Source organism: Lissotriton helveticus, chromosome 5_1 (genome assembly GCF_964261635.1).
Source record: "Lissotriton helveticus chromosome 5_1, aLisHel1.1, whole genome shotgun sequence".
Lineage (NCBI taxonomy): Eukaryota > Metazoa > Chordata > Amphibia > Caudata > Salamandridae > Lissotriton > Lissotriton helveticus.
Window position 1 is genome coordinate 680,750,692 of NC_136065.1, and position 27,530 is coordinate 680,778,221.

At 43.7% G+C, this 27,530-nt stretch overlaps 1 protein-coding gene across 1 annotated transcript in view; it reads left to right on the forward strand.

The window, feature by feature from the left end:
- SAR1A (secretion associated Ras related GTPase 1A) overlaps positions 1-27,530 on the forward strand; it is a 109,069-nt gene that overhangs the window by 51,953 nt on the left and 29,586 nt on the right. Inside the window, exons 2-5 of the mRNA XM_078643071.1 lie at positions 346-418; positions 6,100-6,219; positions 15,196-15,261; positions 21,255-21,358. Coding sequence (XP_078499197.1) covers positions 361-418; positions 6,100-6,219; positions 15,196-15,261; positions 21,255-21,358 — 348 coding nt within the window. The 5' untranslated portion in view covers positions 346-360. The remainder of the gene's footprint in view (positions 1-345; positions 419-6,099; positions 6,220-15,195; positions 15,262-21,254; positions 21,359-27,530) is intronic.

Genomic DNA, 27,530 nt, shown 5'->3' on the forward strand with positions numbered 1-27,530 from the left:
ACACCTGCCTGGTAAAGAGGAGTAGTTCGAAGAGTAATTTACATTGCAACTGATTAGTTCAGTACAAATTTAATATATCCCTCTGCAACAGGAAAATTGACTCTTACGTACTAGAACATTGTGCACTCCAATCACTGACACCACCTATGGTAGACACCGATGTGTTAATATTTTGTTTCTTAGACAATAATGTTTCCAGACACAACTACTCGATAATGGAGTATCAATTATTTTTTAAGGTTTGTAAATGGTTTTTTTTTTATGTTGTTGGTGGTTTTAACTTGCATTAAATATGTATCTTTAACATACCTTTTTCACATTCATTGAATGTTAATTGTTTTTTAGGTAACAGAAGCGGAAATGTCTTTCATCTTTGAATGGATCTACAATGGCTTCAGCAGTGTGCTGCAATTTCTAGGTAGAGTGCAATTTGGATTTCCATTAAGTTTAATCAAGTCCTGTTTGTTAATCTTAAGTGGTGCTTCTTTATTTTTCCCGTCGGGTATATCCCAGAAGGTGAGGGAAAAGATTGTTTTTCTATATAGTGAGACATAATTTGAGTATTTTGACCTACGTCTAAAAGATAATGTTTTTTTTTTAAACCAGATTTTATTGGGATTTAAAAAAATACAGGGCACACACTCCATGTTCAGCAACAGGTACCCCTTCTTACAACTAAAAGATAATGTTGTACCATTATTTGAAGGTGACTGCTGAGGATACTGCCAGTAATGCCACTTGCAGAAATGGAGGCAGCGCCTTAAAAATTTTGACTGCAAATGCTTTAGGTAAATGTGTCTTAATGTATCTTTATAATGCTTACTATCTACCTCAAGCCACCATCGACTTCGGATTTACACTGTTAACAAAATTCCTTTGGAATTTGTTTGCTTCTGATAAAGGGCCAGTAATAATGTACTACTACCCTTGACAGAGATTACTTGGTTTTAAAATAGTTAGCTGTCTCACAAGCTCTGTATTTGCATTTGAACTACTTTAGCTGTAATTTGAAGATTGGATAATTCTATTCCTAAATATATTTTTCAATAATAAAAAGCGAACAGATAAGTAACCTTGAATGGAATTCCCTCTCTGCTGGCCCATTTTTATAATCGCCAATGTCCCATCATCTCTTTGAGACACTGTAGGATGCAGGAGTGTGATCAAAATTGCCCTCCTGTAGAGTTTGCCTAGTGGAAGTTGATGATCCATCTTAAGTTTCAAATTTCTTTGTCGGCAGCCTACAGATTTTTCATTATCCTCACGCTTCTGAAATTTGATGTGAATGGATATATTGGTTGACAATTTCCTCACAGTAACTGAATATGATTAATTTACTCGGTTTTATTTTTTCAGTGGAAGTACTGTAACATCTGATTAATAGGTGAGGTAGCATGGATGGAGCAAGCCAAACAATGATTTAGCTGTCTGTATGCGTAAATATTTAGGCCATACCTGCTGAAGGTGTGACTCCTGAATGCCAGTGCGAAAAACAGTTTTAGTTTTAGGTATTGATGCCTCCTTAATTCCCAAAGGGATCCATCCAATGATCCCCACTGTAATCCCAGTTTAAATTGTGTTTCAACCCATCTTTTCTCTATCATCGTTTCTCCTCAAAGATCCTCCTCAATAGTCGTAAGTATTGAATTCTCCCTGACCGCTGGATAACAAAGCATTTTAAAAAGGTGTGTGTGCGCAGGCCTCGAAAAATCATAATATTACCAGACCTGCAGGTCTAGGGACTTAAATAATCTACTCGAACTATTTGTAATGTTCTTGACCCCTAAACTGGTTTCAAATGATGTGATCGTGGGCGAATGATTTAATTAATTTAGCTGCTATTTTCTTCATTATCACATGAGAGTACCTTCATATGTGCGAGTTCAGCATATCTGCTGTTCAAAAGGCTCTTGTTTGATTTAATAGACTAAACTGTTTAGCTGTAGATAATACAAATCTAGCCATATATAGGATACCCATGACCCCTGATTTGCCTCTTAGTTCATTATCCACATTTTCATCAGGGCAGGGGCAGGATTGTTTCTCATCATGTTTAAAGACTATCACTTTTAACTAATACATAACTAAAGCATGAAGTGGTAGCACACTGTCATTTGTAATCCGCATATTTTACATCTGGCCACACTTTCCCACTGACATGCATCTTTACTGATAAAACTATATAGTGTACAAACCATGTTTGAAAATAGTTTCTGCAAATATGTGTCATTTGCACATCATCAAGTAAAGTGTTCCGGTTTGTTTTGCTCCTATTTTACATCGCATGTCTTAATTACAAAAAATATGCCTTTGTAATTCCTGATGTATTTTGAAATAGTTGTAATATTAATTTACAAGCTGTTTATTTAAATGTTGTGTTAGAGAAAAATGCACCTTCTGACAGCTCACTTGAGAAAAACCTCTAACTCTAGAAAGAGAGAAAAATAAACCTAATTTTACAAGTGGCAATTAGTTAAAAGACAAACTGATGTTTGACCTCTTTCCTTGAACAAACAGCAAATGTGTCAAGATAAAAACAATATTTAATGGCATCTCTATTGTTCATTCACTTTCTGAATGAACAAAACATCTGTTCCTTTCCAGCCTAAGTTTACTCGCCTGATGGGACTAGTAAGTGCTAAAAATAGCTCGACCTGATAATATTTTACTCTTAATTGCCAGCGGGCAAGTAGATGTGTGTGTGTGTGTGTGTGTGTGTGTGTGTGTGTGTGTGTACACAATGCTTTTCAGTAGAAAAGCATAAAAATATATTTGAAGCCTCAGAGACTAAAAATTTGCCTAATTTATTTTAAATTTTAAATAGTCAATTTTGTCCAAATAGTCACTAATTCAACGAAAAGGGACTAGAAAAAAGGCAATAATGTCAGCAGATAGGCTGCCATAGGTATAGATTGAACCAGCATTGACATAGTCAAAAGGTCTCCCCTTTTCAAAGTGACCTTGCTGTTTGCCAATGCTAGTTGCTGATACTGAACTGCATCAGCAATAAGAACAAGTGTTTGCAATGCAATGGTTCTAGAATCCGCAGTAAACCAGCAGTGTTGTGAGGGTGCAGTACCACAGGCTGTCACTAGGTGTCTAATGGGACCTTTTTTGGCCACATATGGTACTGCACCCTGCAACATGGCCAAGGAAAAGATATGGTGCAGCTGTGAGAGCTGCTAACTAGGGAGCTGAGGATCCCAGTTAGTCTGGTGTCAGCCTGATTGTTTAATTTCCCCCGGGTGCATGGATAGGTGAGCTATATAAATAACTGCTAGAAATGTAAAAGGAAATGTAAAATAACATAAGCATTCAATGCTCAAGGGGCGGCCAAGCAGTGTTGTGAGCAAAAAAGCAGTGACCTCGGAGGTGTGGTGGGAGGCACAGGCAAGCAGTGTCTGAGCAAAATAGCAGTGTGCTCGGAGGGGTGGTGAGGGCCTGAGCAGTGTTGTGGGAGGTGTAAGGATGAGGCACGGGGAGATTAAGGGACAAATGACAAGCAAATGAAGTGACTGGATTGCAAGCTAATGACCCTTAAGGAGCAAAGATGCAGCCCAACAAAAAAATGTTCTCTCAAAGTATAAATAACCTAAACACATATAAGAGGGCCAGTCCTCATGTAAGTATACAAAGTTCCAAAAGGAGGGACTGCTAACTGTTTTCACCAATGAAAAACCAGCATTTCTAAAGTACCGGAACCAATGAAAAAGATGGGTGTTTTTTTCAAGCCCATATCCTAGATTCAGCATGTCTCGAAGAGAAAGTGCAAGCACTGCCAAGGCAAGACCTAAAAACTAGCACTGTCACAGCCAAAAGTTTGCCATTTTTATGGTGCTGTAGAGAAGCCAGTGAAGTTGTTATTTTTTCTGGAGCAGTTCCCGTGGAGTTGCTGAAAAAGGAATAGAAGTAAAGTGAATGGTGGGAGCAAGAGGAAGGGAACAGTGGAAGAGAGCAGTAGGAGATAGGATCACCAGGGATAGAGCAAAAGGCAAGGAAGCACTCTCATAGGTAGAGGGATGTTCTAGGATGCTGCACAGGAGATCGAGAGAAAGACATTGGAAATAGAAATCAGTGGGGTTGTAGGTGCGGGGGGGGGAGTGGTGACTGCAAAACTATGGCTATAGGAATTAAGACGTCAATTGGGGGGCGTGGCCGGCGGAGCAAGATGGCAGTTGCCTCTTTGTAGAGTTTCCCAGCTACCACTGATAGTTTCATCCTATCCTTGCTTGGTGTTGTGGCACTGAGAGGGAAGCAACCATACTCCTCAGGGCTCTGACAAATCACCTTAGCTAGTTTTGTAGTGCCCGGGTGCATTTGTGGCTGCTGGGGCCGGCCTGGGGAAAGCAGCTGAGTGGGCCCGACACCGTAGCGTGACTACACCCACGTGCAGTGCAGGGCTGAGGCTGACCTAATGGCTGATACAGAGGACCCAGAGACACCGAGGTGTAGCATTCGCCTCCCGCCGGTAAACCTCTGCAGTGCTGGGGAGGGGTCCGACTGGCTGAGCCGCCTGCATTTCTCTTTCCTGAGTAAGTCGGGCCCAGTGACTGCAGTGGAAAGGACCACCAGGTTTCGGAAGCCCTGCCGGGGGCGCACAGAGACTGGGCGGCAGCACAAACAGGGTGGGACTCCACCGCCAGAATCTGCAGGTGTTTACCTCCTCTTTGAGGGCATTGGTGGGTGCTGGCCCGGCTGCTCATTTTCCTCCGGCCCCACTGGAGACTGTTGGGCCGTGCTGAGGCCACCTGATTGGAGCATCCGGGGCTTGGGGTACTGGGGCTCCTTTTCTGCACCGTGCAGCACACAACATGATTTGACCCACAGCGCCATGCATTTAGATCACTGCCTGATAGGCCCCTGGGCAGGAGATTGCCATAGGGGCCTGTTGTGTACCATTGGGGCATTTTGTCTGATCCGGATAGTCACATAGGAGATCCCTTGGGTTGCAGACCTACCAACTCCCACAGTGCCACCGTATGACACATGATATCTGCTCCCATCACATGGCCACCCTGCGAGGCGACAATATCAATGATGGTTGGGAAAACGTGCTGAAAACCACTGTAAATAGTGGATCACCATCTTGTTTTCCGAGGCTTTGAACTGCTGACGTCCATTAAGGGGTGTGAAGCACAAGCCTTTTTTGTTTTGTCGGAGAGGGCTTGGGGGTAAAAGTGCCTCCTAGGTGCTTCTGGGCACGAGAGCCGCCCTCTCTATGACGCTGCCCGTACTGTCACATTTTTGTTCAGGTTGGCAGGTATGGGGGTGCCATTAAACTGTCCTGTAATTTGACGGTCACAACCTGGATATTCGGTGAAGAGAGACTGGGCTGATCATGCCACCCCTTGCGGTTGGCAGGCGGGCGCTGTACACTAGTGGACACATCCATGGCAAAAGATAAGGCGGCCTCCATGCAGCGAAAGCTGGATACATTCCATTTGCCGCGTCGCTTCTGCATGATGGCTAACTGGGTGCCCAACAGTTGCAGGGGGCTGCCCACTCTGACATGCCCTAGATGGGCTCCATTGTTAACACTGCAAAAGGCAATCCTGGAATTCAGATTCGCCCATGAGGCACAAATTGGAGCAGTCTGCTCTATGTTTTACTACTCCGCCAGGATCTACGCAACACAGAGTGAAGGAGGCCGAGGACAGCTTCTCTGCCCTTGAAGAGGGTCCTTAAGCTACAGTTACTTAACAGTCCTTAAGCTACAGTTACTCCCTATATATTGTTGGTAATTACACATTTTGAGATTATTGTTAATTCTTTTCCTGTTGCTCTGTCTGTAGTGAGTGATCCTGTCACCTCTGTTCCCTTAATGGGATTGTGTGAACTGCGATAGAGCCATTAGACAGTCAAGTAAAAATGGATATTGTGGGATGCTTAATTGATCAACATTAATTTTATTTTATCCATTTATCGTACGTTCATATTATGACACACTCCGTAATCAGATCTATTCTATTGAATGAAATGGAGGTCAGTATAACACCAACAAATGCTTTGACTGGCTTTGAGTTTTGAATTCATTACACTCATGTTCTGATTTGTGGATTGCGGTTACTGATTGTTTCCTGATACCACTTCCTTTTACAGGTTTGTATAAGAAATCTGGAAAACTAGTATTCTTGGGCTTGGATAACGCTGGCAAAACCACTCTACTGCACATGCTCAAAGATGATCGACTTGGCCAACATGTCCCAACACTACATCCAAGTGAGTTTGTGATTGTGAGAGTATCTTCTATTCTCACATTCTGCTACAAATAACTTCTGTTAGTTTTCCCCATGTATTTATAATGTGTTGATTCATTATAAAGAGGATTATGGGAAAATTTCACATTGATGGTGCAATCACCCCAAAGTCTTGGACATATTATATAATTATGTTTGAAAAGCCCCCAAACTTCCAGCATGATCCTGTACTGTAACATGACATATGTGTCTAGTATAATTGAAGCCCAGCCTTAACTTTGGTTTTAAGTCCCTATAAATATTGCCTCTTACTAAAATAATTGTTTACATCCTAGTAGATGGTGACTCTGCTTTTTCAGGTGGTCAAGTTTAGGCATTCTAGGATATTCTTCCTTGTGAAATGTGATTAGGTGAATGCATAATGAATATTAATACTTTTATTATGGAAGCCTTCTTTTCTGTATTAGTTTTACTCCACAGGAAAAGCCTTTGAGTGGAAATGATGTCTTCAGTCACGCAATCGCATCCTCCTGAGAACTGATGTTCTGGCTCCCAGCAAGGGTGCAATGTCTTCAACGGCTTCCTAGGAGTCCTTGGGAAAACTAACCAGTGTGCGGGTTTGACCCGCCTATTACATCAGTTATCCTCCCATCTTGGCAAACTCTTGACTACAGTGGTGCCAGTAGCCCTTCCTACGAGATTGCTATATTACTCATGGTCTGGCGCAGACCCTTCCCGTGCAACCGCCCATACTACGGCAGCCCCTCCTGGCATATGGGGTTGTTGATTTCAGCAGACATAAGTCTTGCACTCCTGGTCCAAATCAGTTCACTGTTGGCTGCCTCTGGCATACGGTGTTATGGCAGCAGTGTTGGCCTGGGGTTTCATGCATGGCACTTCTTGCACAGCTCAGATCATGGTGTCACTCGTCTGGCATTCCCGGGTCATCGGCATTCCTGCACACAGACAATGGCCCACTCAGTGCTCAGCTGTTCTCCTCACACCTGCTCAGGGAGTCCTCTCGGTAGGGCTCCCCACGGTACCTTCCTCCCTCCAACATTCTCCTCTTCCTCACAGGGCGAACTGGTCTTGGCAGGTAGGAAGGCTCTAGTGCTCCATGTTTCATGGCAGTTGATCTTGGTTTCCCTGGGTGATGTCCCCTCACCCAGCAGGGAGACTAGCAGGCCTTCTCCTAAAGTCCTGCTAACAGGATGACGTCTTTTGGAGCTTCCCCTCCTCACACAGCCTCTCTGGCTTCTTGGCAGATGACCAAGTTTGGGGTCTCAAGCTCCCATTCGTACAGTGCATTTCCAGACAACAAAGGTTGATGTAAGGTCAGAGTAGTTGAACTTTTATGTTAGGGTTATGATTCTCTTGAAGTTTCCTTTTCTCCTGAAAGGCTGGATGTCTCAGCAGAAAAGACACCAAAGCTAATTGTCCCACAACACAGTTCATAAGAGTGACCATGGATGTCGGTCGCAGTGATATGTGCATCAAAAGTTTAATCCTGGGCTCCCAGCCCTGCTCTTTGATTCCCTTGTAAGCCCTAGCTCCTTCCTGAGATGTCACTTGGCTCTTTTCTTGTCAAAGAGCGACCTACTGAAGTGTAAAGGAAGAGTTTCTTCCTCCTGTGTGTGTCCCATACAGCTCACAGAAATGCAGCAATACACAACGCTGTCTGGGGCAGTTCCTCTACTCCTGTCTTCTCCATGCAGGCCTGGGATTCCCAAAATGGAATCCAGGGTCCTCCATGTAATGTACCATTGTAGCCACACTTGCACTTTGTGTACTTTCACAATACACATGCTCTCCAAGTACTGCTAACTCAATGCATTGTTCTGTTACAGGCATACATACATACATTCATCACATCCAGTCTGTGCTCACTGTTCACTACTGTAGCTGTTCTGTATTGTACCAGGATGTATTTGCGAACACACACACTGCTAGCACATACACGCACCGTGTGCGCTACACAACACTTAACCCTTCGTGTATTGTGCTTCCCGCAAGCACACATACACCCAGCTCATGGTCTCATTGGGCGCACACTGCACACCACCACATCTTTCATGTAATGTATTCCAAACAGGCATATATATATACATTCAGTACATGCACTAACCACACACCTACTGCTCTATCCCTGTACTATAGCCTTGCCAGGCACACATACATCCAGTGCAGAGTCACTACTCCAGCACTGCGCAGTACTCCACATCTACCTTAAGAAGGTAAAGAATTAATTAAGCACACAGCAGAGTAACTTTTAAAAAGGTGAGTGTAGGCCCTCACTGCAGTGACACAGGGTAAAGAAAAGCTGTACACTACTGCTGATCAGTACACGGTATGCCGCCATCACTGTGCTTCTGCTGCTTAACTCTTGGTGAAGGCAGTAGTATATAGTTCCCAGATGCACAGACTATGGTGCCCCAGTTTCTTGTAGTGATCTTAATTTGATGTATGTCAGTTGTGTGTTTTCCCTTTCCGGTGTCCTCTTATTCTTGTCTGCTTTTACTCCTTGCCTCCTTATTTTATGGTCCACCCAGTCGCTCTTTGGACGGTTCATACTTGTATGGTTGCTGCGAGTACAGCGTTAAGCGTTAGTTATTTTCAGCAGTTCTTCATGTTTGGTATTGTTTAATGGCATGCTTGCGCAAGGATGTACAAGAAAGTGGCAAGGCGGAAACTAGTCCCATAACAAGTGGCCCATATCTAAAATATGCAATTTTGCCTCTTGGAGGTCTGTCCATAACATTTGCCAAGAATTTATGCAATGCTTCTGGATTTCTGGTAGATCATGAATCTTTGACAGCAAAACACAGCCTGCTCTCATGCTACTAAAATCCTAGATTATAGAGGAATGTTGTGGAACTAGACCATTTATCATACCGGTAATTAAAAATTGACTGAATAGGTGACCCTGCTTGGCGTTCTAGGGCAGTGGACCGTCTGTAAAGGAGCATACCTTTTCTTTATTTAGAGTGCTCTTCCCGTTTGTTGCTTTTTAATTTTGTTAGGAAAATTAAATAGTCTTGCCTCTCAACCAATTCCCTTTGAGGAATGCACTCTGAAGGGTTTCTTGGAACATGATGCAAACCATAGTGTTTCGTGACTAGTATATATATGTTCGAGGCATATGGGCTGCAGATGGTACATTTATGAATAGATCGCCATCTGGTGTTGGGCTCGGATGATTGCACTTTGTTTTTCTTCTGGAGAAGTCTTTGTCGTCATAGATGACTCCTCCTCTCGGTGTTAGTGCGCATGGGCATCGGCTCCATCCTTAGATTGTTTTTTTCCGCCATCGGGTTCGGATGAGGATCGAAGCGCTCCGGACCGACTTCAACAAACAAGGTTATAACCGGCGCGTATTCCTTTCCAAATCAACGGTATCGTTATCGAACGCGACTTTACTCCATACCAATGCGGTTCAAAGGACGACGACTACGAGATACTCGACGTAGTCCAGCCCGGGGTCCATGGAAAGGACTCCATTCAAAAAATGTCCAACGTGTGGTGCTAAGTTCCCACACAAGGACCTACACGAGGTGTGCAACCTCTGCTTGTCCCCTGAACATGAATCCAGGGACTGTGAGGCCTGTGCAGCGTTCTCTTCAAAATCGACGATTAGAAACCGTCAAGCCCGAAGACACGAGGTATCGAGAATGCAGTCACTAGCAATCCCGGAGCTGTTTGAGGACCAGCACCCAGAAGAGGAGGAAGAAGAGGCCGACGAGGCGGGGTCTGAAGAGGACGAGTCTGACGTCGAGGAAATCGACGTCCAACAAACCGTGAGTGACGACGTCCCTTTACCAAAAAACAGACCCCCCACGGTATCGACCCCGCCTTCGAGCCCGGTCAGACAACCGAAAAAAGTTTCCAACGCCCCGCCTTCGAGCCCGGCAACGAAACAGAAACCGAAACACTCGGTCTCCCATCATAGTGGTTCCGGTTCCGATAAACGGACCACATCGACACCGAAGCTCCAAGTCAAGGAAAGCTCGAAGTCGAAGCAGTCCATGTCGACACCGAAGCACGCTTCGGAGTCGAAAACACCCTCGACACCGGGGACATCTTCGATACCGAAGAAATCGGATCCGAATAAAATCTCGGCACCGAAAATACAAATGGACATTCAAAAGAAAAAACACCTTTCGGACCCGAAAACTGCGGTACCGACACAGGAACACGGGAATGATCCTAAACAAAAGACTCTGTTTATTGACCCAAAGACTGGCAAGGTAGTCACAGAACTACCTAAAAAGAGGAAGAATGAACATTCGGACGACAAGACTCATCCGAAGAAGAGAACAATGGGGACGAATACAACTCCTCCCTCTTCTCCCAAACCTAGACACACACCATCTTCTCCTCTTCCTCACAATAGGCCAAATATTCCTCCCACACGACCATCTACACCTACAACAGATGTAGAGAGTGACACAGGGGAGGGGGAACATCCTGGGGATGATGAAGACACAATCCCAGAGGAGGCAGACCCATGGGAAGAGTATAATGTAGGGTCAGATAATGATAACGACCCTGAATTGTATCCCTCAAAACCTTCACCTCCTGATGACAATACTGGGTTTGCACAACTCATTAATAGAGCAGCAACATATCATAAGGTAGAACTACATGCAGAACCTCAAATAGAGGACTTCTTATTAGAAACACTACCTACTGCACAAAGACCATCAGGAACACTACCAATGCTTAAGGGCCTTCTCAGTCATACATCAGAGATATTCAAAGACCCAGTGAGGGCTAGGGTATTGAACCCAAGAATCGATAAAAAATATAGGGCAGCTCCAAAAGACCCAATATACATTAAAGGGCAAATTCCTCTAGACTCACTAGTGGTCACAAACGCTCGTAAGAGAGCAAACTCTTTATCTACAGGAGAAGCTCCACCTCCTGACAAAGAGTCTAAACTAATAGATGCCTCTGGCAAGAGAGTGGCATCTCAAGCGGCAAACAGCTGGCGCATAGCTAATACGCAAGCACTACTTGCAAGGTATGACAGAGCGCATTATGATGAGTTAGAAAAACTCATCACACATCTCCCTAAAGAACATCAAAAGAGGGCAGATCAACTCATACAAGAAGGGAAGTTAATTACTAACACTTCAATAAAGTGCGCCCTAGACGCGGCAGACACTGCAGCAAGGTCTACAAACACAAGCATCATGTTAAGGAGACAGGCTTGGCTCAGAGTATCAGGGTTCAAACAAGAAGTACAAACATCGTTACTGAACCAACCTTTTGATGGGAAAACACTTTTCGGCACAGGGACAGATGAGGCCCTAGAAAAGATGAAGAAGGATACCGAAACGGCTAAATCAATGGGAGCATTGCAACAGCCGACACAAAGAGGTTCCTTTCGTAGATCCACCTATAGAGGAGGATCCAAAAATACAGGTACAAGCCAGCAGCAAACCTCTTTTACACCTACATCACCCAGAGGTAATTCTAGAGGTGGCTACAGGGGTAACAACAACAAGGGTAGAGGTCGCGGAAACCACAACAACCGCAACTTCCAACCCCAAAACAGTGACTTCATACAGCTCCCCCCAGACCATATAACACCGGTCGGGGGACGCCTATCACAGTTCCTACCTGTCTGGGAAAACATCACATCAGACAGGTGGGTGAGACAAATTATCCAACATGGTTATTGCCTAGAACTCACAGCTACCCCACCAAACATCCCCCCCAAACAGCGTCCAATGAAACAAGATCACCTGACACTGTTAAAACAAGAAGTACTATCACTGCTAGAAAAGCATGCCATAGAGAAAGTTCCACAGCACCAACAAGGAACAGGAGTATACTCCCTATACTTCCTAATTCCCAAAAAGGACGGGTCTCTAAGGCCGATACTGGACCTAAGACCTCTCAACGCATACATAAATTCGGAACATTTCCACATGGTCACGCTCCAACAAGTACTTCCTTTACTGAAGAAAGGGGACTTTCTTTCTACACTGGATCTAAAAGACGCTTACTTTCATATCCCGATTCACAAAGCCCACAGGAAATACCTCAGGTTTGTGGTAGAAGGACAACATTATCAGTTCAAAGTCCTTCCGTTTGGTGTCACAACGGCACCAAGGGTGTTCACAAAATGCCTGGCAGTGGTGGCAGCTCACCTAAGAAGACAACAAATTCATGTCTTCCCATACTTGGACGACTGGCTAATAAAGGCCAGGTCACAAGAGGAATGTCTTCAAAACACACACAAGACAATTCAGCTACTACACCAGCTAGGGTTCACGGTGAACTACACAAAGTCACACCTACAACCAAACAAGGTTCAACAATATCTGGGGGCTACTATAGACACAGAAAAAGCCAAAGTGTACCCCAACCCAGTCAGGATCCAAACAATGCTTACAGTCATTCAAAGATTTCAGCCACAACACTCACTAACAGCAAGAGTGTTCATGCAGCTATTAGGGATGATGTCATCCTGCATACTGCTAATACCATATGCCAAACTACAAATGCGTCCGCTACAAGAATGCTTAGCGACACAGTGGAATCAGGCTCAAGGGCAGATTACAGATCTGGTGTTGGTAGACGACCGCACACACGGCTCTCTGAAGTGGTGGAACATAACAAACATTGCCAAGGGGCGGTCGTTCCTAGAACCAATTCCACAGGTGACAATAACAGCAGACGCATCGCTCACCGGATGGGGAGCACATATGGATAAAGACACAGTACAAGGAAGGTGGAGTGTGCAGGAAAGAAGACTGCACATCAATCATCTAGAACTACTAGCAGTGTTTCTAGCATTGAAAGCCTTCCAAATACATGTTACCAACAAAGCAGTCCTGATCAGAACAGACAACATGACAGCAATGTATTATATTCAAAAACAGGGGGGACGCACTCTCTCCAACTATCCAGACTAGCACAGGAAATTTGGAGATGGGCCATTCCTCAAAACATCTATCTGTTAGCCGAACACCTACCAGGAGTCCAAAACCAGATAGCAGACATCTTAAGCAGACAGTCGGAACAAATACACGAATGGGAACTGCACCAACAAATACTGCAGCCATTCTTCCAAAGATGGGGACAACCAGAGATAGACCTCTTTGCCACTCATCAGAACGCAAAATGCCAAAGCTTCGCATCCAGGTATCCACATCACCTGTCGCAGGGCAATGCGTTATGGATAAATTGGTCCAACAAATTTGCATACGCTTTTCCCCCTCTCCCACTAATCCCATTAGTGGTCAGGAAGCTGCAACAACATTCAATGACCATGATACTAGTAGCACCCACGTGGGCAAGACAGCCCTGGTTCACCACGCTCCTGCAACTCTCACAAGTGCCACATCAAAAGCTACAAATTCTACCCATGCACCTTACACAGAACCATGGAGAAATAATGCACCCAGATCCAACTCAATTGAACTTAGCGATCTGGCTCCTGAAATCCTAGAATTTGGGTACTTAGATCTACCCCCAAATTGCATGGAGATAATTAAACAAGCGAGACGTCCAACCACCAGAGCATGTTATGCAGCTAAGTGGAAGAGGTTTGCTATACACTGTACTAATAACAATATCAACCCTCTGGACGTATCAACAAAGGAGATTATTTGCTACTTATTACACTTACAGCAATGTAATCTAGCATACACATCTATCAGAGTACATCTAGCAGCTATAGCAGCGTACCTACAAAACAGGCAACACATATCACTGTTCAGAGTACCAGCGATAAAAGCATTCATGGAAGGCCTTAAAAGAGTCATTCCACCAAGATTACCACCTTCCCCAGCCTGGAACCTCAACGTAGTACTCACCAGACTAATGGGGCCACCCTTCGAACCTATGCATAGGTGCGAAATACAATTCCTTACATGGAAGGTGGCTTTCCTTATAGCCATTACCTCACTCAGGAGAGTAAGTGAATTACAGGCATTGACAATACAAGAACCATTCCTACAGTTACACCAGAATAAAGTGGTTCTTAGAACAAACCCAAAGTTCTTGCCTAAAGTAATTTCAGCATTCCACATCAATCAGCCAGTGGAATTACCAGTCTTATTTCCAAAGCCACAGACAGTGGCAGAAAGGGCTCTACATACACTAGATGTCAAAAGAGCCATTTTGTACTACATAGAAAGAACACAAAACTTCAGGAAAACTAAACAACTATTTGTAGCATTTTCCCCAACACATAAGGGCAATGTACTATACTACACTACTCCATCTAACCCTACTATGGCAAAACAATCTAAGGATGGAGCCGATGCCCATGCGCACTAACACCGAGAGGAGGAGTCATCTATGACGACAAAGACTTCTCCAGAAGAAAAACAAAGTGCAATCATCCGAGCCCAACACCAGATGGCGAGATCTATTCATAAATGTACCACTCTGCAGCCCTCTATGCCAAGAACAGATGCATACTGGTAAGTAGCATATTCCATTTGAACATTCAGAAAGTGCTTTGACTTTCTTCTAGAGCAAGAAAGTGCAATACCAATATCGGCGGTGGGTGGGAGGAACAACGTGTTCTTGCCATTTCCAACTTCAGCCAATTTTGTCTGCATGACGGGAGAATCATTTTAAAACACAGAGCAAAGTATTGCTTTCATATTTAGCAGCTTGGTAAAATGAATCTTGTTTGTCATAAGTTTTGTATTTCGTTTATGGTGTTCTCCCTTCTTGCTTTGCTGTTAAAAAGAGGACATTGTTATGATGCAAAATATTTACCTAGCATACCCAGTTTCTGGGATGCGAAAATAAAATTGTTTTCCCATCTTGGCAACATCAGCCCCAAGTGACCTACGGGTCATTTTCAATCAATGCTCCTACCTCAGACTCTGCCTAGAAGCTTTTGTTTCCCAAGTTCTTGTTTGGTCTTTTAAACAAGCAGAGAATTTGATTTGGACTCTGTATACTTCTGTATGACGATGCTTGTTCAAAAGCTATGTTAACATATCTTTATATGGTTGAAATTTTTGTACAGCATCAGAAGAGCTGACCATTGCAGGGATGACTTTCACAACCTTTGATCTTGGAGGGCACGAACAAGGTAAGAATGCGGTCTTTATTTTGTGATGAAGTCGGGTGGTTTAGAGGTGTCATTTGATCAAGGTTTGCATGTTAATACCTTATTTAGATATTGCGTTTTTTACTAGTTTCCAATGCTAACTTTGCTTTTAGAGGTGGGAAAGACAGTAAATGCAAGGGATAGCTCAATCAGGGTCATGAAGAACCAAAGCTTGAGCCAAGTTTAAAAAAAAACATTTCGCATGTGGTTCTTGCAACAAATGTCAAGTAACATATGATTGATCTGTAACTTTGATACTATAGCTTACTCAAACGCTGCATAAATCTGATCAGGGTGGCAGCTTTGTGGCTAGGATAATTCAGTTAAATATTGATACTGCATCATGTTATGGTGGTGTCTATAAACTGCTTATTAGTTAAAATAATAATCAACTTAAGTATTTGGAAAAAAAATGATTCCTTAAATTTGAAAAAAGTTTTTCTTTAAAAAGGAAGTGTTAGGAAGAATTCAAAGCTCCCAGCCCACAATGAATTAAGTAGATTGGTCAACTCCCTCCATGTTATCTTTGAAGCCGTTTCTGTTACTGAGCTTTTCACTTAAATATCATTGCAGTTCGAAATTATATTTGAGTTTAATGATAGCTAATCTAGATATCATAAAAAAAAATAAGGGTGTTCCACGGAAGCCCAGTACTGTAAACATGGTGGCTGTAATGAAGTTGGGTGGGGAACCAGCTTGGAAGGAAGAGAGGTCAGGTTTTGACAAATACTGCGTGTATGGCAGACATTTTTAGTTACTGAGCAACAGTATAGTCTTTTAAACCAGTAAGGGAGTATTTTTTGAAGAGCACACATCCTGAACTTAATTACTTAAGGGCAATTTCAAATTTGGCAGACAAAGCAGGGTACTGAAAATGATTTTCTTAGCCTATGCTCAAACAATTGGGGATTTAAGCCCAAGTGTTTTGGGTATGCAGTTCTGCAGTTCAGACACTGAACAAATACACAATCCTGTCTGAACAACCATAATTGTATATTAATGTCAAAATTGGATTGTACCGTACTTAGACTTTCCCCACTTGCACCTTTCTAGACTTGAGCCTTGGCTGCTCCTCCTCTTCTACCCAAGTGTCAAGGGGCTTTTAAAGGAGGGCTGCTTTCCTTTGTGGATTTGTCCTTTGATTTGTGAATACTAGAGCTACCTGCTTTTCCCTCTAGAAGGGTTGTGGCCTCTGTGACATTATGTTTTAGATAACATGACCTCGCAGGTAACCAATCTTCAGTTGGACTAATCACGTACACAATTCAAGAGGGACTCGCATTGGTGTTTTTCCAGTATGGATATATTCTGTACAGAGACAAACAGTCTTAACTCGCACTGCTTATGATCAATGTCAATTGTAACATGGTGATGCTTACTATTTGCTCAATCTGGGCTCTCATGATAAAAACGGGAAGAAATCTCAGGAAAGAAAATAAACCACTCCAACCCCCGCCCTCCACCCATCCTCTTGTCTGAGGAAAGAATTGGATTCCCCATTCGGGCCTGCCACTGAGGGAAGAGCCTCTTTTGCTGTGTTGGAATGTAGGGCAATGACAGTTTTGGAATTACTACTGTCCACTGGAGAGACTAAGTAAAATCTTCTGACTGACATCTTGTAACCTAGCCCTTCATCTTAATAGCCTGTATTGACCTTCATTAAAGTCGTAACTGACACTGGCTGCAGTATGGATGAGCTCTATCTGTTGCTGATCCATAGCTACACACCACAGAATCTTTGGTTCTCTCTTTGATACTGACATTCAGCTTATGATTCTGATGTTTCAGGTTCAGTACTGAGTTCTGGCCTGGAGGGATCTGATGCTTCTTGGTATACTGGCCTCGTATATGTCTCTGGTACTTTATGCCTAGGCTTTCCTGTTTTCAGTTTCTATTTTTGGTAAATTCTGGTAGGGTTTTTTCAGTGTTACCTTAAAAACCAGTTATCAGTGGTTACAAATTTTTACGCCACTAAAAACAATGTAAAAAGTGTTTTTCCGGTGTTTATGGAACGTTTTGCTTTTAATATTGCTTGCTTTCCGAATATGTACAATCAATCAATCAGAAACATTTGTAGAGCGCGCTACTCACCCGTGAGGGTCTCGAGGCGCTGAAGGGATGGGGGGGGGGCGCTACTGCTCGAATAACCAGGTCTTGAGGTATTTCCTGAAGGTGAGATGGTCCTGGGTCAGTCGTAGGTGTGCGGGGAGGAAGTTCCATGTCTTCGCTGCCAGGTAGGAGAACGATCTTCCTCCGATGGTGGTTCTGCAAATCTGTGGGACGGTGGCGAGTGCGAGGCTGGTGGAGCGGAGCTGGCGGGTGGGGGTGTAGAACGAGAGGCGGTTGTTGAGGTATTCGGGGCCCATGTCGTGGAGTGCTTTGTGTGCGTGGGTGAGGAGCCTGAACGTGATCCTCTTGCTGACGGGGAGCCAGTGCAGGTCTCTCAGGTGGGCGGATATGTGGCTGTGGCGAGGGATGGCGAGGATGACATATGTATAGTGTATATGAGGTGCCAATAGAATTTTGCAAATTAAACTTATTAATGTACACCATACAATACTTCTTCAGTGAGTCTTTGGTCAAGTGCGCTTGCTCTTTCTTTCTTATTGTAAACTTCTGTGAAAAGGCCCTCTCAACATTGGCACTTGAGACGAGCAACGCCAAAACAGCCAGTACACCATTTGTTAAATCTGGCCACTGACATAGCTTTCCATGCCAATACTTGTGCACTTGAAGATTGCGATTCTCATGGTAGGTTCTGCAACATTTGCGTTGAGCTGGGCGCTTATGCCCTCAGTTATTGAATCTGTCAAAAATGAGACAGCACTTTTGAAACTACGGAGGAAATTCCCCTTTACTGAAGGGATCTAGACCTTGTACAGAGTACCACAGTGAGGTTTCATTCACTTTAAATGCCATTGGCGGTGAAGGGACATTTTTATGCATCATTGCAAACCGTTTCTCATACATTGTAAAATAAACTTTCCTGAATTGCTCTTCAACATTGCTTTGCTTACCAAGTGGCAAGCACTCTAACATGGAACATGTTGCAGTGCCAAAGTCACTAAAGGTGTCGCCTAGCCTACTTCCAAGGAGATGTTTCACATCTAGACCAATTATGCTGAACACTTGGTAGACAAGGGCTTTTTAGACTCTAGTTTTTTTTGTTATGTCCACTACAGCAGTTATGTTTTCCTGTAAAAATCTAAGAATGCAGTAGTGTACTTTTTTTCACATCACTATCAATATGCGACCAAAGACTCAGCGACTCAGGAACTGGACTTCCAGACTTCTCCGACTCCGATCCACATCCACAGCAAAGCTGAGACCCGTGGCGGACACGAGAGTCGTGGGACCGAACACCCTGGACTACCTGCACTTTGCTAACAGTGCAACTACCGAGGCACCCTCGCAGTTGCGCATTGGGGTTTGAGAAGCCCCAGACCCGAGCGCCATTTGCACCAAAGCTCAGCACTCCACAATCCACCAGTGCCGCGTGGGGCCTGCTCTTGCATTTCAGCTCGACGCGTCTTCCCGGTTGCAAGCCTGTTGTCTAGTTAGCCCCCTGAAGACTTTTCTTTTCGTCGACGCCTCCTGGTCCTCGTGGCTGCAGAGACAAGCTTCACCTTCTTCACCTGAAACACTCGACATTGCCTGGTTCCTTCCTGGTCACTGGCTAGTGACCCAGACTCTGTCCCCTCTGCTTTTAGGTTCTTCACATCTTTGATCTACCCTTGGATCCACCCGAACACTTTTCTCCTGGTCGCCTGCAGCACTTATTTGCAGCTCTCCATAGGAAACCGCGACTAAACCCGACACGAACAGACACCTATGCACCCGGCTTCCCTGGGTGAGGTAACGCGAGTACTCCGGAGCTCCCGTGGGTGTTGACTCTCGAAGTGTCCTAGTTTAAAAGGGTTTTACCATAGTCCATCCGGAAGTGTCCTTAATCAACTAGTTTGTAACTTTTAGGTTCCCATTTATAACTCTATGGTAACTCGCGACTGTGTTTAGACACTGCACGCGTCTCCCGTGGGCCCCCTACTTCCAATCCTTTGGTTGTCCAGTGTAGCCCCAGCGATTCCCTAGGCTCTAGGCCTATTCACAATTCCTGAAGTGGTCCTTATACCACTTACTTAGTATATGGTTCGTGAGGCCCCTAGGGCAGAATTGTAATTGTGCAACTTATAGTATCCTTAATGAGTAACTTGTAATGTATCTCGATCTCTGACCTCCTAAAGAGTCCAGAGGGGTTGTGTTAGAAATAAATACATATATGTTTGATATATACCTTGTGTGGTGTCCTTTCATTTGGTATTCAAGGGATTATATATGGTAAAACAGCTGGCTTCACATGCTCTCTGAAGTTTTAGCCTAAGACTGCTGGTCCATGCTACCACTAGGATAGCTTGTCTATAAGGTTGACTTTACAACCACCATCAATAAGGGCCGTTTAGACTGGTGCAAGGTGCCCACTAGAATAGTGGACATCATATGCCAGGCTAACTTCTCACACCCAGCACCAAGAATCCTGATGCTGCTGGACACTCAGCTGCAGCGTAGAAGACCTAGTCCCGACCTTCAAACGTTGCACAGAGTCTGATGAACCCTGGACAGCCTGGAGAGTGCAGTTTGGTCCTCCACTATAGAATACCTGCAAGTTAAAGGGAACCGCTGATTTTACTGTAACCGAAGACCAGTGGCAACTGGTTTTGTGCTGTACTTCACCCGGACTTCGTGGGACATCCACCACTAAGGCCAATTAGTCTCCCCCGCCCTGTGCTTGTGGACCAAGAGATGGTGACCGAAAGACCCCCAACACGGACTCAGCATCCTTGAACATCTTCCTCATCCTGCATTCCTTGCATCAGGACCACTCCATTGACTTTTATGGTGGTTCATTCATAGGACCCGGAACTGAACTGGAGACCGCTTAAGCTGCAAGATAACCGTTCAACTGGATCTGACTGGTACCTGTGACTGGCTTCCTGTCTGAGTTGGTCCCCACAAGAGAGCCCATAGAGCCGTTTTCAAGTTACTTGTTGTGCCTACCCCTAAAACGAGAGTCGAGGTAGATTACAATAATATATTGCATTAATGAAAAGCAGTGATTTTTCAAAGAAACATGTATATCCATGGAACCCACATGGGGATTTTTGTTTTTGAGATGTCTAAAGGAAAACATGCTAACGATTTTTATACATTGTCAGATTTTTATTGTGTTGGCATTTTCTTCTTATTCACCTATTTTGATATTTCTTAATGCTTTACACTTGTTCCTTTGATAAAGTCTGACTGCTGTAAGCCACAGCTGCCCAGTACTAAGCTACGGCTTTACATACTTTCGGACCTGATACGGAATTGTACCACACCATATAATAAACCACTCCCCTCACACTCAGTATGATTGCGGAACTCCTCTGTGGTTTTTAATAGATTTAGAATGTTTACTCGCAGTTAAGCTTATGGGGTTTTTATGCTGTGTTGATACCCCATGTAGGACTAAAACAAGGAGTTATTGCAGTGAAGTATGATGTTGGCACTAAATTTGTTCTATAATTCATTCTAAGCACCAGTCCTGGTGTGCTCGCAAAGGGGGCGGTTTGTGCGATGTATTCAGTTGTTTGTTAGAGTTAAGGAACCGAGATTAGCAACATTTATTATTAGATAATACGTTTGAATACTTAATCATTCACCTCTGGTGAACTTATGTGGACGCAGCCTATTATAATTTGTCACAAATGGTAGGATTGCTCAGCATAGTGAGGGCGCTCATACTGTAATTGGCAGACTCCATCTGCATTAGTTTATCCCTGCAGCCTTTCTTAGATGATTGCAGGAGCAAAAGCACATATGTGCAGAATTATTTCGAGTTGAAAGGACTTGTATTCATCGTGTTTTTGCAACCTCTCGTCCATTCATAATGGCTCTTGCCATTCCCTCCGGTAATCCAGTGTTTATCCTTTTCTCTGTAGCCCGACGGGTGTGGAAGAATTATCTACCTGCTATTAATGGAATAGTCTTTCTTGTTGACTGTGCAGACCTTCAGCGCCTCGAGGAATCCAAAGTTGAGCTTAATGTATGTATAATTAATGAAAATGTGCTCTTCTTTAATCATGTGTTGCCAACATCTTGTAAGATTCAGTATTGTGTTAGTCCAAGGTAAAACAGATTCTGTAGAGGTATATGCGGACTTGGGGCTAGATGTACGACCTGTTTTTGCATGCGCAAACGGGCTTGCGGCCCGTTTGCACATGCAAAAACCTCCTGGCCCATGTACAAAGCCAATTTAGCGAGTAGCAATTTATTTGCGACTCGCTAAATAGGTTTTGTGACTCGCTATTAGGAAGTGGCTTTCCTTCCTAATAGGGACCGCAAAGGTATGTACCAATGTTTTGCAATTGCGGTCACAAAACACTCGCAAATTACCACCCTGTTCAAGAGGGTGGTAATGCAGTCACAAATTGGAAAGGTCAGGACCCCTTCCACTTTGTGACTGTCTCTAAAAATATTTTTTAAGGGCAGACAGTGGTCCCAGGGACCACTACCTGCCTTTGAAAAATGAAACTACATTATTTTATTATTATTTTTTTTAAATGCATCCCGTTTTCCTTTAAGGAAAACGGGCTGCACTTAAAAAAAACAACTGCTTTATTTAAAAGCAGTACTAGACATGGTGGTCTGCTGAGCGCAGCAGGCCACCATACCTGGGAGTGCCTGTCATTCCCAATGGGCTCGCAAATTGCGAGAGGCTCATTAATATTAATGAGCCTCGCAATTTGCGACCCCATTGGAAAGCGCAAACAGTGGTAAACACACTGTTGTACATGGCAAATTCCGACGCGCAAATGAGTTCATTTGGGTGGCACAATTTTGCTGGTCGTACATCTGGCCCTAGGTGTCTTACTTGTTTCGTTTTTTTTTTTTTGCTGACTGACATTTTGCCACCTGCATTGCCTAATTAAATAGCGCTGCAGTTGGAGGTGACAAAATACCCATGGGCAAGGTGAGGATGGTGGCGTGGGAGCGCGGGTGGTGGTGGGGGGGGGGGGGGGGGGCGGCACCAGTTGAGAGTGTATGTGTTAGCCCTACTGGAAAATGGCTGCAAATCCTGTAGGGTTGATGAAGGCTTTTATCACCCCAGCTCAAATTTACAAATGTACATTGGTCTTCCAGGTCTAAAAATGGCCTTTTCCAGATTATGTACCCTGAAATGTGATGATGTAGTAATATTTCCTCACATTTAATGTGGAGCACAGCAATTCAGTTACATTTAGATCCCCTTCTCATTATCATTGTCCTATTACTAAAGGTGAGATTGTTAGTATGCATGTAAATCATTTCTTGTACAATCCTAACCTTATCCCAGACAGAACAAAGTGGAAGTAGAGTTTTTGCTGCTTATTCTGTGATATTATTAAACCACAGCGATTACTAGATTTCCCAACAGACAAAGCATTCAGATCTCACCTTATTTAGACTCTCATATCCAGTCACTCTCCGCTGGTAATGATGGTTCTTCTCTAGACACCTGGAAACATTAAACCAGCACCTTAAAGGTTCCTGTTAAGGAATGAATTGTGGCTTACTGTGACGGTAGACCATGGCTAGTTGCGGTTCCCTGAAATGTAAAAAGAAGCTTTTTTCATGTATTTTTTTTTATTTTTTTTTAAGAACAGGCATCTTAAATATTCTATTTTTTTTAAGTAGTTTAATTTTTTATGTTATGTTACAAAAGTTTATATAGCGCTCAGCTCCCCCATTAACAAAGAGATAGAGCTGATTGCAATGATGGACAACTCAACATAGCAGCGGCAGAATAAACTATATTCGAGGAAAGAGGTAGGTTTTAATAGCCTTCCTAAAATCGAGCATATCCTCCAGGCCCCATATGTGAGACGGCACGGAGTTCCATAGTTTGGCTGCAAGGTATCGGAAGGAACGCCCTCCCGCTCGGCAGCGCTTCACCCGAGAAACGGTGACCAAGTGCTGCCCCAGGGAACGCAGTGCACGGGGGGGGGGGGGGGGGGAAGATACGGGGTCAACAAATTACAGAGTAAATTTGGTGAGGCAAGTTTCAGGATTTTAAAAGAGAGGCAAAGAGTCTTGAATTGGATCCGCTCCGCCATAGGGAGCCAATGAAGTCTCTGGATGGTATCGGCGATAGGACGGAACCGTGGAAGACCTACCAAGGCTCTGGCCGCCGCGTTTTGAATACGCTGCATCCGGATGATCTCAGCTTGGTTAGCCCCCAATAACAAGGAACTAGCATAGTCCAGGCGAGAAAGAATAGTCGACTGGACTATCATCTGGCGCGTTGACGGGTCAAAGAATATCAGGATGGGTTTAAGACCACGTAAAAGGCCAAAACCTGTACCTGCCACTTTTTTAGTGTGAATACAAAAACTGGGAGAGGAGTCCATCCACACCCCCAAGTTCTTGACTTCCTTTTTAGGTTCCGGTGCATTGCCCAGAGCATTCTGCAGTGTGAGGCAGTGTGTGGCAGTCTGGCGTGCGGCAGTGTGAGGCATGGGGGAATAAAATGCACTGAGAGAGTGGGGGGGAGCACGAGCCGATTAAAGTGTGGGGGAGGGGATACTCAAGCCGACGAAGGAGTGGGGGGTAAAAAGCTTGAAAAAAAGAACTAGCAGACGAAAGAGTGGGTAAAGAAATGCACGATCCGACGAAAAAAGCATGAGTCAGAGAAGAAAGTAAAATGTGAGCCATAGAAAGACAGGAAATAAGTAACGAGCCATGTAGAAAAAAAAAAGCTCTTGGCATTGCTGTGGCAGGGGCGGGGGAGTACATTCCTTTCAAGTCTGATGCGGGGCGGGGGAGCGGCAGCCTTTGAAGTCTGATGCCGAGGCACAGACAAATGGTGGTGTGTAATGTGGCTGGCGATGATGTGCTCGCGCATAGCTCACATGAACTGTACGCGATCCGCAGCTATGTAGACTTTTCTTTTCCGCTCACTATAATCTCGCCTATTTATCGCTGCGGGATAGAATAGATGAGACCTAAAAGGGAGTTGGACGGTGACCTGAGATTTATCTCTCAATATACAAAGTCCACCATCCCAAACAAACTCCTCTATAGCTTTGTTAACGCCAGGCCACCAAAATTACTCATGCACTTTTCTTTTCATGGCACAAATTTCAATATGGCCCTCATGAATCCATTCTAAAACTTTTCTCCTCACAGATGGCTGTACAAACAGAATGTTCTGCTTAAGAAACCATTTGTGCATGTTAATTTAGATGAAATTTGAGCATCTGATTTGGCGTCATGCAATAATTTTTTGACACCATGCCAACCTGAAGTTACCCATGTCATAATAGCAATACGTTCTTATGCAAACTGTCTCTCCATTCATTCTCCGATTGGCCCCCATATAACACATCGTCCCTTATTCATTATTTTGCCATACTTTCTCACTAGCCTTCCATTTTCCTTCTTGCGGTTCATCCAAAAGTATTAGGGACAAAAATATCGGCAACCATGGTCCTCTTTCCAGCCACATATCAATATTGTAGTTATATTCCTGGAAACAATACTGCCATCTGACAATCCTAGGAGTGGGTTTTCCAGCCCCCTTAGTACTGAAAAAATCATTCAAAGGTTTGTGGTCAGTACGAAGAATAAAGGGTTCTCCCCACACATACATTCGAAAATATTGCCTGCCCCACCCCAAAGCTAGAGCCTCCTTTTCAAATGTGTTGAGTATGTGTGTATGGTCCCATTAAGTGTTTGGCAAGCAAATGCATTTACCTCTTCTTTACCATTACTTCTCTTTTGTAATTTCACCTCACTCACCTCAAAATTCCTGGAATCGTGTGTTTCTATACTTATGTCCCCGGTGTTAAATGGTTTCAGGGGGTTTTACAGGAACAATTACTTCTTGACGTTATCAAAAACACTCTGACACACTTGGCACAACTCAAATGACTCACCTTTCTTTAACAAGTTCTTTATTGGTTTGAGTAATATTCGAAAGATGAGAACAAATGTTGAGAAAAATTCAGCCAATCCTAAGAAAGATATGAATTGATCTTTATCAGGGCAGGAGCTTTTCACCTTGGGTTCTACACCTTCAGTGGAAATTTGATTACCCAAATAATTCACACCAGAAACGGTTAACTTGCACTTGACACTGAGAAGAGTTAATCCCCTACTCTATAAACGTTGTAATACTCTTAAAACACTGGAATCATGGTGCTCTTTATTACATCCATATATTAATGTGCTTTCTTGGAAATATAAGACCCATCACAACCCTTGAACATCTCCATCAGTCGATAAGAAGCTCCACCTCACTTGTTTCCCAGTAAAGAAGGTAAGAGCAGTCATTAATAGAGCAACATTTCAAGGGCCGCCATCCCTGATAACATTCCGGCAGTAGTAATTAAATCAAATAGTGATTGGTGGGCAACATTGCACTCCCTCTTGTTTTTCTGGATTGCCTCAACGGGCCTCCATCCAAATTCGTGAAAAAGGTCAATAGTAAATCACTTCTTAAAAAAGACAATGGCTCTGATCCTACACATTATATGCTGATTAGGCTTTTGGACATATTGTTGAAGATGTTTTCCAAAATTATTCTATGTAAGTTGGAGGACTGGGTCTCTGAATCTAAGATCATCCCAATTGAGCAAGGGGGCTTTCAGGAGGGCCAATCGACCATAGTTCATTGCTTGCTTTATGGGCCTCATTCAAAAGGCTCTAAAAGTGAATCAAAGGTTGTGTTGTTGTTTTGTTGACTTCAGGACAGCTTGTGATTCGGTGGACAGGGAAACTCTGGAGATCACTTGCCATCTGGTTGCTCCCTCTGAACCTCCTTAATGTATTACAATCTCTACACACCTACAATTGGGCCAAGTGTGAAATAGATAAATCTGGTCAGCTATCCCTGAAAATCCCCATTAAGATTGGCCTTCAGCATGGGTGTGTTTAGCCCCGCTGCTTTTTAGTTTGTTTCTAACCGACCTCCCTGTGTTTGTACAGTGCAAAGGTCTTTTCCCTTGATCCCTCCTGTGAGTGGGACAAGTTAGAGGGGATGGTCCTTAGAAGGTTTCTGTTGCTTCCACCAGACACCATGGTTCAGGGCGTAAGAAGGGAGTCTAATCTTGCCTCCTAGAATTTGTTGGCTTTTTCCTGGGCTTTAAGATTTTTTTACAGGCTCTTGGAGGATGGTGAAGTGATAAAGGTCTCTAATCTCTGCTGGGATGAGATCTGAGGTAGTGAAAGAAAGTGGGCAAGGGAAGTAAGGATTAGATTAAGAGGTAATAAGAACCTCCATTCTGAGTGTGGGACAATTATGTCCTGGTCTCCTTTTCCAGGTAAGAAAATATTGAAAGAGTCTGCGGTAAAGGTGGCCTGGACTCTTGACCTAACCTACCTGAGTCTGAAACCTTCAGTTAGTTTTTCCATACACTCTCTAGCTGTGGATGCAGTTTCCCCCTAACTGGCGCAGGTAACTGATCCCGGTTGCAGAATGGAATTCTATCGGTAAGCGTGGGATTCAATCCAATCTACTCTTCCCGCTCCTGTTGCGCTAGGGTCCGGGATAATAATTGTTGTCCCTGCCCCCGGAATGTAAAATGCTCTTTGTTGCATATACTCATGGATTGTTTTTTTTATCTTCCAAACCAGATTTAGTTCATAAGAAATGTGTTTTTTAAATATAGAACAGTACAAAAGAAGACTGTAGAGTTGCTGTCAGAAATGTTACCTAGAAATGGCAGTAGGAATTGCTCGGTTTCTACATTCTGTTAAATAGCTTTTTAATGATGGGTTGCAGTGGGGTGTTTTTATGTATTGTTTAGAATGTTTTATGGACAAATATCCAAATAAACTTGATTTCTAAGATATTTGATGTTAACACGTTGACGTAAAGATTTTCTTTGTTGAGGTCTTCCAGATAAACCCTCAAGAAGCATTTGACATCAAGAACATTTTCAATTTGTCTTTCGGCAAAGCAAACCACATTCAGTGGTATAATTTCCAGATGATCAGTCTTCTGCTATTGACTTCCAGTCTCCTGAAGAGTGATCGATTTCTGTGTCTGTCATTCTTTGTCAGAGCAGCTATCGGATCTCCATCCTCACAAAACCTCCCAGTGCAGTCTCTAAGAAGGGAAGTGACTGGGCAGAGCACGTCCACTTTGGGACCTGTTCACAAAGGCATGTTTACACCCGAGTACCAATGTAAATTCACTCAAACGCTTTGTAGAAAATCTACTATTTTTGGCTATT